The 10,707-nt window shown below is 49.1% G+C and overlaps 1 protein-coding gene across 1 annotated transcript; it reads right to left on the bottom strand.

The window, feature by feature from the left end:
• Positions 1-27: 27 nt before the first annotated feature.
• Positions 28-10,281, bottom strand: LOC122374327 (BAI1-associated protein 3-like; the record flags this gene model as incomplete). Its single annotated transcript, XM_043353017.1, has 7 exons — positions 28-2,680; positions 2,860-2,950; positions 3,393-3,510; positions 8,676-8,799; positions 9,084-9,261; positions 9,844-9,981; positions 10,174-10,281. Coding segments are annotated over 7 exons (852 nt in total), but the record flags the coding sequence as incomplete, so codon positions are not given.
• Between the last annotated feature and the right edge of the window lie 426 nt (positions 10,282-10,707).

The raw sequence follows: 10,707 nt of genomic DNA, 5'->3' as shown, positions 1-10,707 counted from the left end.
ACACGGAACACTGACCTTCCAGTCGGGTTATTTCAGTAAGGTAATAAATAAGTGTATTTGTTTTCACACACCACCGGTGCGGCGCCAAGGCTCAGTAGAAGAGGTCCCGCAGGTCGAGATCGAACCCGCCCCCCGCCCGCCGGGCAAAGCGGCCCAGCAGCGCGCGTAAAGGCAAACAGCGAATTGGTTGGTTACATGATAAATAAATAACATCATCACTCGCACAACACGCTCGTTTACGCATGTAGTAGTTTACACGGATACATTCAGACAGGCGTTCCTTCGTCACCAATCGGAAAGTTTCGGTCGCGCGCATACCGGGTTCTGCTATCGGGAAAATCTGGCCGCTCTCCGCCAGCCGCCGCCCTGGGCGGAGCGAGCGAGTAGCAGCGCCGAGCACACCGCACACGTGTTTTGGGCGGCCGATCCACCATCGCGGCCCCGGCGGCCAGTAGACGCCCATACCGCGTCCGTCATGTGACCGCCAGAGCCACGTGCCGCGCCGCCGCCGCTGCCGGCAGTTATGTACAGCTGGTGGAAGGTCCCCACTCGGCAAAACGTCATCCGCCGTCAGCGTCGCCGGCGCGCCGCGGGAAAAGACCCACCGCGCCGGAACAGCCGTCCAGAGGAGTTACCAGTAGACGTCCATAGCCACACCGGGCCTAATGAAACCCCACCGGGTCACGGAATCCTGTCTGCGCGTTATGAGTGGCTACTGAGAGTTCCTTGTTCGGTCGGCATTGCGAGGACCCCGCCGGTCGCGGCCGCAGTCCACGTAAGTCGCACAGCTACCACCAGCTGCTCATAACCCGCCACTACGGCGGCGGCATGAATGTAGCCACCGGCGGCCGGGTTATGGGCGTCTAGTAGAATAGTCCAGCTTAGGTAGCGCATCTGCCAGTTCGCACCGGCGTCACCCGCCGCGCGAGCCGAGCCGTGTGCCGGCGGCCGGCCCGACACGCGGAGCAAGAGCAACGGAATGTGGGCCCTCTGGATATCTTACAACCAACATACACACATACGGTATTCGAATACATTGATTAAATACAACATGATTTTTCACCTCAAAATGTTCACAATCAAGAAAGCAACGAAAAGAAAAAAATACACTTCATTTAGCAGAGTGAAGAAAAAGTTGCGCGTTATGAAGTAGGTAAACGCACACGCAGACAGACATCAGCTTGAAATGACATGGTTCCGATACGAGCATCCCTTTCATTCAGTCGTCGTGCACACTGCACAGTGGCCAGTGCACACTGCACCTGAGCCGCAGAAACGGGATCACATAGAGACGATAGTCGATACAGTGTTAGTAGAGAGTAGCAGCGAGAGAACACACCCAGTACACACCCAAAGTACACGCCCAGGGCCGACCAATACACTGTCCGGCCGATCACCTCGCTATCCCCAACTGGCAACCAGGGAAGGAAGGTGTTCCATCGTCCCGACCAGCGAAGAAGGGTCGGTCACCCATCAGCCATATCCGACACTGGATAAAAATGGACTGGCATTTGAGACTAGACAATCATGTGGGAAAAGATCGGTTCGCTGAAGATGCGATATTAGGCGACCATGATAGTACAATTATTTTTTCACAGCGATAAATAAAACAAAGCAAGAAAGCACTTACAACAAAATAATTTTTACGTCGTTCTTTCAAATAGAAAACCTCCTAATCACAGGATCAGTCTGCGTTCTTGTGTACAACACGAAAAGGTGTAGGTATGTGCACCGTAAAACACGCTAAGTGAATAAATAGCTATATCGGAATGATAACATGCCTATATTCGCCGTCTATCTCACGAAGTTAGAGAGGATCGGCAGCTGAAGCGCGGACGATGACAAGGCAGTGCGGTACACCTCCAATACACGATCGTACGACACGCTATCCTACATTCGATGGAGCCGCGGCGGGGCCGCCGCAGAGGCCAGCTTTCTTGTTTTGATTTGCGCACGGCTATAGGGCGCCCCTCGCGCTGTGCAGTAAATGAGATCGTCTGCTCTCACGCCCTTCTCACACCCGCTCACGTCTAACTCACACTGGTGTGTCTCACAGTGAGATCCGACGAGCTCACAAATGAACTCTTCTTACACACGGTAAATATGTCCCATCCAGTGACACAGTTCGCACACTGACCTTGGGTAAATATGTAGATTGTAAATATATGTGTAGCATTTGATAGATATAGCTGACAGCAAGGGCTGCGCTGCCAGGTCACTCGTGAAAAGCTGTCATGTCACACGCGTCATGCTGTCCGTCGCGGGTGACGGCAGGGAACCGTCACGTCACACTGGCCTCGCTCAAGACAATAATAATCCGTTCCGCTAACTCGTTCAGGGAGACGGCTGCCACGCAAGAGCGACAAAGAACACTCAAAGCATCCCGCGGAAACTGGGCGGCCCGTGCGTGTGCGTACATATCGAATATGTTCTTCTGTCCCCACACGGCTGAACCAGGGTCGGCCAAACTGGGAGTGTGATCACCTTCCCACAAACCAGTCCGTCAGTCAAAAACCCCGGAAAATCCACTCGTTTCACAATATGTGTTCTCGGCAGAGAAGACCAGGTATCCAGTACAGCTAGGCCTAGAAGTTGGTGACGCGTTCGCGACATTTCTTCATGAAGTCCTGTGCAGCCTTGTCACCGAGGCGGCTCTCCAGAGTCTTCAGGATCGGGTGCTCTGGAAAAAATGTGCGGAAAGGTGCGTTAGGTAACTTTTTAGTGTTGAAGGAAATTGGTAAAGTTTGTCCGGCTTTGGATGCCGTGCGGGCCATTATTAGCCCATCGTTAGCTCATCCAGCCCGAAATAATGAGCTCAGCCCGATACATCATTAGCTCACCGCCCATAACCGCCCATACCTCTGTCTCGCTGGTGCATGAGGTTCAGCTCGATCTCCTTCAGGCCGTGGAAGTTGTCCGCGTTGGACGTGCCCCGGTCGACGCCAGGGATCTGGGGGTGGACGGGAGGACACTATCAATGCATTGGTTCTCTACTTATACGAGTATATAGCAAGGAAAGAAAACAAACTCACGCTCGAGGTCGAACCTTTGGCGGCAGGTACGCGAAAATCTAGGTACTGTTTCAGATCAAACCATCTAACCAAGAATCACATCTCATGCCTCTTGCTTCTTAAAGTCCTGTATTCCTAATGGTGTCTTGGGTGAAGTAATGTTTATAACTGTATGTCATCAAAAGTCAGTGAGGTCAGTGAGTCTGAAGGTCAGTGAGAGCTCTGTGAGTTCTCACCTGGTTCAGCAAGAAGTCTGTTTGTTCTCACCTGGTTCAGGGAGAGGCCTGTTAGCTCTCATTCGGTTTCTTTGAGTTCTCACCTGGTTCACTGAGAGGTCTGCGAGTTCTCACCTGGTGCAGTGAGCGGTCTGCGAGTTCTCACCTGGTTCAGGGAGAGGTACGCCTCGCCGGCGAAGTCGTTGAAGGTGAGCACGTCGTGGTCCATCACGGTGAAAAGGATCATGGCGCCCTCGGCCCGGCACTGCTCCAGCGTTACAGAACTGGGGACGGCGGGCAGTGGCACATGGGGTCAGGGGCGGATCCAGGGGTCGACAAAAATCGGAGTCTCGGCGCGTCAATGCTCTTGCGTCACAGGACTGAGGACAGCGAGACGCACGGTTCCGTGGTACGCAATATACGAGTATACGTTGTGCACCGCGGAACAGTCTACCTACAGGCGCCGACAACTGGTGACACCTAGCGACCAGTTTGATCACTACATACTTTGCATTGCGGAACAGTCTACCTTCAGGCGCCGACCACTGGTGACATCTAGCGACCAGTTTGATCACTACATACTTTGTAGTGCGGAACAGTCTACCTTCAGGCGCCGACAACTAGTGACACCTAGCGACCAGTTTGATCACTACATACTTTGTAGTGCGTAACAGTCTACCTTCAGGCGCCGACGACTGGTGACATCTAGCGACCAGTTTGATCACTACGTACTTTGTAGTGCGGAACAGTCTACCTACAGGCGCTGACAGCTGGTGACATCTAGCGACCAGTTTGATCACTATATACTTTGTTGTGCGGAACAGTCTACCTTCAGGCGCCGACCACTAGTGACATCTAGTGACCAGTTTGTATACTTCATAATCGGTAGTGCGGAGAAGTCTATCTTCAGGCGCCGACAACTGGTGACATCTAGCGGTAATTTTGAGCAGTATAGTGTGTTGCGGCACAACGTAATAGCGGGCGTTTCCAAACTCCGTGGTGATAGTCAATCCACGCAACAACACGCGTAGTCCGCACTAAGCCCCTTGCTCAGCACACCAGCACATAAACGAACCACTTTCTTCCGTAAAGGAGCTCAGCTGTGAGCTACGACCAATTTGTGATTGAAGCCTGAAGGTGAAGCACAGGGCTGGTAAAAAGCGCCGATTCGCTGATAATATCGGAGCCAGAACAATAGCTGTACAAGCGATTTAGGGAGCCAAAAATAAGCGTTTCAACGCAAGTATGCATGTGCAGAATAACTGCTAAGTTTTGTTTCATATTTTCATTTTATTTCTACGACAAACCTCAAAATACAAGATGCCTGAGCACAAATATTAAATTAGTAACAGCATTCAATTTCCCAATGAGGTCTTATGCGCAATGTTTGTCTACAAAGTACAAAGCTGGTAGCCTATTCAGAATAGCTGTAAATGCTTACCGCGAACAGCGTCAGCATTGATCAGTCGAAGAGCCATCAGTCGATTTCCAGCTTTAACACTACGGAGAATAGGGCTCCGTAACTTTTATCAGTTGATGAGGACCTAGTGTTGAGGGAACGGGGAGCCACAGAGCCTTCTACCATTGGCGGTTCACTGTATTACCGACTAGTTTAGAACACAAATAATGATATTCAAGTGGCCTTTTCATTTTTATCAATGTCAAGTCTCGTCAAAGTCTCGTGCAGGGTTGCGGCACGGGCAAACTGTACATTTCATGGTATGTTGGTTGTTGTTCGGTTGGATTTGAAGCTGCTCCTCTTCTATATAGTACATCTCATAGCAATATCATAGATCACCTACCTCAATATTTTAAAGGTAGTGTGCCACCTTTGAAAGATTTCCCATTTTATTTTTCCTAGGAAAAGAAGCTTCTGTTTTTACCTAATATCGCAAAAAAATCAAACATGGGCCTGGAATAGTGCCTTTTTCGCCTAAAAGTTTATCGGTTTTTAGATATGTATAACAACTGTAGTGGGCTCACCTGCAAACAGGCGTCGGGCAACAATCGCGAATGCGGCGCACTTGTGACAATAAGCAAAGGTCATTATAGTGTTACGACCATACGACGTACGGGAATGAGTTATCAGCTGTCTAATCGTAGACAACACAATGTCGAGCCTTAACCCGCGTCCTGCTGGGGGTCCTGGATTTCCACGCCCTGCTGGGGGGGGGGGGGTGTTTGAACACCCCCCTTGTAACTCGGCTCCTGGGCCACGTAGCGATACGCGGAAGGCGGCGTTCGAAAGAGCGTAAAAAATAATGACGAAATCACTTCGGTCAATTTTTTGGTCAGGTCAAAGGTCAGGTCACCAGAGGTCATTGAAGGCAAAATTTCGCCGATTTCCAGGTCGAATGTCGGAAATTTCCAAGAAGCCAACGCATAACTCGGGAACCAATAGAGCTACAGCGCCGCGGAAAAGCGCATTCGATAGCCCTATTAACGCCCTTTCTGGGTAATTCTCTCAGATTTGACCTAACGTCAACGGTTTTGCCTGCAGGGGGCAAAAACTGCAAAAATAGCCGATTTTTTCGAAAACAGTTTTTCTGCAATAACTTTTGACCCAAGCCTTGTACGAGCTTACTTTTACCGGCATCGTGTTCCTCTCGTCAAGACGCATCGAATGAACTATGACCTGACCTTGAAAGGTCAACTTAAAAATTTGACCTCAGGTCAAGGTCATGACCTGACCGGAAAGGGTCATGTTGCATATCAGTCGATCCGTATCGTCGAGCTGAACACATCTAAGGCGTTTTCATCGCTCTAGCATGCCTCTATCAAAAGTTATTTGCGAAAAACTGTTAGATACCATTCGTGACCTAAGATGACCTCAGGGCATAAACAAGGGTCACGGACACCATTTTCAAGCTCAGTGTATCTAAACCACTTGTAATTCGGTGTTTGGGAGTGTTTATAATGTCTTTCATCCAAAAGAGGCGCATTTCAATTTTCTCCCATTGACTTATAATGGGGAGGTCGCAAAATTGACCTGACCTTAGGTCATCGATATCAAAATTCTGAGATATACATTTTGTACATGCTATTGCTCTTAGCAATCGCTGAAAGTTTCAAAGCGATCGGTCACTCGGTGTAGCTATGACAGACATTGAAACTTTTTATGAGGTGAGGTCACTTCAAGTGACCTGGTGACCTGACCTTGAACGACCTTGGTCTGAAATTTTCACAACATGTGTAGAATTGATGTATGATAAGGTGTACCAAAAACGGCGGCGCTCCGCGCCGCCGTTTTTGAGATATTCGCGAAAAACCACAAGGGGGGGGTGTTCAAACACCCCCCCCCAGCAGGGCGCGGGTTAAACTGTAAGCCCGTATTGGTATTGTTTCTTTTATTTGGCTGTCGAGCATTATTTATGGTTTGAAATATGATTTTATGTAAAATAATTGATATGAAAAAGCCGTCTTATAAGTTATGACCCCATTTCACCACACGCAAGTGGCAGAAATGACAATGATCAGCTGACGCATTTTTCTTGGCCGAAGTCAGAGCGCGCAGCCCGACGCACCACCACCGCACCACAAAGTATGAGCAGAAGCCGCGTCCAAAGCCAGGGCCCCGGTAACGTGAGGTAGCCGAGTCGGGGCAGCGTGCGCTGACCCAAGCCGGGGCCGCAGCTTTGGGCGCGGTCTACCGCATCCCCGCGGGCAGCCCCGGGCTATCACATGACACCGGGAGGACGCGCGGCTCCGGCTTGGGTCAGCGCACGCTGCGCCCTGACTCGGCTACCTCACGTTACGTTCGCCCTGGCTTTGGGCGTGGTCTACCGCACCACCTAACAGGCGTGTTCGAAACCGCAGGAGCTGATGATGAACGGGTTTATCGAAACTTGATTGGATGAGCATATCGGTAATAGCGATTTCAGTGTGTGCATTTATTGTTCATAGTGGTGTGAAATGTGGTTGGGGTACGACCGACAACCCGTCGGGGCGAATTTCGCACTGGGGTACTCAAAATTTGAAGAATTTAAGACGTTTCCATGAGTTTTGAAGGTATGGATAAGTTCTAAAAATCCGGTTCTCCTTATCTGGGCCATTAACTCCATACGGTCCAAGAAAGCTGGCACACTACCTTTAAGCTGATCAAGCTGTGGAGCTAGACATGAATATGGCGCTTGTTTTTACTTTGAAGATGCATACGGATACCTAACTCAAGTGGCTAACGATACTCATTTATTTGCCAACCAACCCAGTATGGTTAGCATATTTGTTACTAAATTAAATTAAGTTTTGAATATCAAGATACCTATGCTCCTCTTCTGCATGTTTTTCTTTTTGGTACGTCATACTCAAAATATGCTTATATAAGCAATCCTGATTTATATTTGAGGCATTTTGTAACTAAAGTTAATATGAGACTTTCACTTATAATGCCTTTGTGTTTCAGTTCTCAGCTTAGGACATCATCAATCATGTGTATCTCAGATGATGCAGACAATGACCAGCCTGCGGAAGATCTATGCTAGTGGGCGAGATGATGAAATTTCCTCTGTTGGTGAGCCAGTATTTTTTTGTCAACAACATTCATTGCCTTATATGCATTTGTGCCTTACATTTCTGTCACCAACCAGCTTAAACAAAAGTAGAAATTATATACCTACATTCTTTTGCTGTGTTTGACACCAGCCGATGTCCCAAAATCAGGATACATCAGTGAGCTAGAAGTAAAACTAAAATAGTTACTGATGATGTTTAAGGTGTTCCTGAAAAGGACGCTGTTCACCGCACTTTCAAGCTTCTTCTGTTACGAGTGTTAGGAGCCACTTTTCATGGCCAAAAAGTTGGTCAGAGCCACCAAAACCATTTTTACCAGCCCTGGTGAAGCAGCACCCAGACGAAGACGCAAAAAACACATTACAAACAACTTTAGTACAACACAGTGCAGCTTCACAGTAAGCACATCGAACGCTGCCAGTTTCAGACAGAAAGAAAAACAACGTCGGTGATCCCCCATACTCCCGAGGTGAAACACAAAGGAACGCAGGCGGCAGAGTCTATTCAATAACGTAAGAAGAAAGCTTTCATCAAAGTTCCATTAAGTCAACAATTAAGTGTTTTATCATGTTTGTTTCTATTTATAATATGTAGGTACATTAGAGCAACCACTAACCACTAACCACAAATAATCACCAGTCACACAATGCTCTTCACATCAATGTAGCAACACATTGTTACAAAAGCCATGACAGGGCCCCGATAAATTACTCATTGCTTTCACGTTAAGGAGGCAAAATGGGTTTGCTAGATGTGGCTACTTCAGAAATAACAGACATATTGTCTGCAAAAATGGTCATAACTAGTTTTTCCAATGAGCATATAGCGAAATTATCCAGGACAACCCATTTGAAAGTTGATGTGGCGGTTTAGTTCCCTTTCGAATCCGCTTATTCCCTGGCGGGACTGGAACCCACGGCCCCTGGGTCAGTTGACTCACTATTCGAAGCACTCGTCGAAGACGGGGTTGAGCGTGCGTTTGTGGACGACCGTCTGCTGCTCCACACAGGACGAGAAGATGTGTCGCGGCAGCAGCTCAATGATCACAAACGGGTCACTGAGACCTGAAACAGAGGCGGCAGGCGGGTCTGAGATTCACCAATCACAGGACGGACGTGCATGAGATCGACACAGTGAAGCATGACCTGATTAAAAGAGTGTAGAAAATATATCATACTTATTGAGATATTTCCAAGAAGTTTCGCAAACACAGACTATGTCACAAAGACTGCCGAATGCCGTGTGCCCAAGTCAAGTTGTCAACTAGTCCAGCAATATAATTAGCTTTCCATCACCACGAACCCTTGTTCATTCTGCCCCCTATCCCCCGCCGCCCGTCGTCACTGACCGTTGGGGTCGAGCGGTATGACATTCTTGGCGCTCAGTATCTCCACCGACAGAGAGTCGTGGTGGAAGTACACGCGCACAGAGAGCGTGCCGAACTCTGTCGTCTCCTGGGTCTCCTGCTCCTGGAGCCGCTCGGCGTGGAACAGCGCCATCAGCTCCTCCGTCGAGAGACTGTTCAACTGGCGGGGACAGTGGGACGAGCGTCAGAGGTCGTGTGCCATAAGAAACCAGTTAGAACCCTTAGAAGGAATCGGTTTTGCTGCCGTTCCAGTCAAAACGCATGAACCTGGTAGCCAGCCGCTAGGTAGCAGAAAAATGCAATGACTCGACGATGCTACCAACAATTACATGTTTTACAGCAATCCCTTCATCTTCCTTCACAATTAGCAAAATGTTACTGTAACGCAAATCAATCATTTTTCTGGAAGGCATTTGCCGAGCAATAATAAGCCAATGCACTCTCAACGAAGAAGTATCTTTGCATAGCTTGATATCAGGGAACCGTCCTAAGGATTTCTAGCGACTCTAACGCCCACCCTAGAATTTCTGGTATCTTTTTGTCTTTCGTCATACGCTATCATATGGGAATTTCTGGTCCCGGACTTCTTCTGCCCGTACCCGAACTTCAAATAAAACTCCCCCGCCTGCCGTCTCAGTACCCATTTCTGCTGAGCAATCTCAGTTAATTCCACCCCGGTCAAAGTTTCAGCAGCCGCAGACGTCCCGCTGAGTCTACCTGCCTCGGCGGCAGGACTCGTTACCTTCAGACTGCGCAGCGTGTCGTCAAAGAGCTCTCCCTTTAGCGTGTCCAGGGGCACGCCCTGGCCATCGGCGTGGAAGAACCGGCGCAGGATCTCCAGCGCCTCGCACAGCCGACTGTAGAACGCCGGCGACTTGTCCTGCGGGCGGGCACAAGAGTGTGATACGCAGCGTAACGTATGTAGTTTGCAACGTCAGAAATTGAAACGGACTAGAAACTGTACAATTTCAATGTATAAAAGTAGGCGGAGCTGGAAAGCAACTACTTTACACCACCTACGGAAGGCAGAATTATTGCAATATCAAACGAAAAGTAAAATCTCAAGTCTTACGTCAGAGATGGAGTCGGCCTGTGCTTTGAGCTCGGACACGGTAACCAGCCAGATCTGCAGTAGCGCCCGGTCGAAATTCTTCTTCATCAGGTCCGCGTGCAGGGCCACCTGGGACAGAGAGACGGAGCATAGAGGTCAGAGGTGCACTAACAGCTACAGCTGAAGCACCGTTCGGCCTGTACGATGGTGGATCGGTGTGACAAGTAGGTAATCACAGGGAAATGACAAAGCCATCAACCAGCAAAAGCAATAGAAAAAAGACACATATTCCTCTAGTTCTCTTTCCCCTCAAACCTTTCACTCCTTGTTCCTTTTCTCTTTCGCTCCCTCCCTCCCTTTCTCTGTGTCTCTTTCTCTGTCTCTGTCTCACTCCCACTCTTTCTCCGCCTCACTCTCCCCTCACTCTCTGACTCTCTCCTCTCTCTCTCTCCTCTCTCTCTCTCTCTCTCTCTCTCTCTCTCTCTCTCTCTCGTCCTCTCTCTCTCTCTCTCTCTCTCTCTCTCTTCTCACTCAGCGGTCAATCTCAACTCCCCA

Source organism: Amphibalanus amphitrite, unplaced genomic scaffold (genome assembly GCF_019059575.1).
Source record: "Amphibalanus amphitrite isolate SeventyFive unplaced genomic scaffold, NRLGWU_Aamphi_draft 001640F_arrow, whole genome shotgun sequence".
Lineage (NCBI taxonomy): Eukaryota > Metazoa > Arthropoda > Thecostraca > Balanomorpha > Balanidae > Amphibalanus > Amphibalanus amphitrite.
This window is presented reverse-complemented; position numbering and strand designations above follow the sequence as displayed.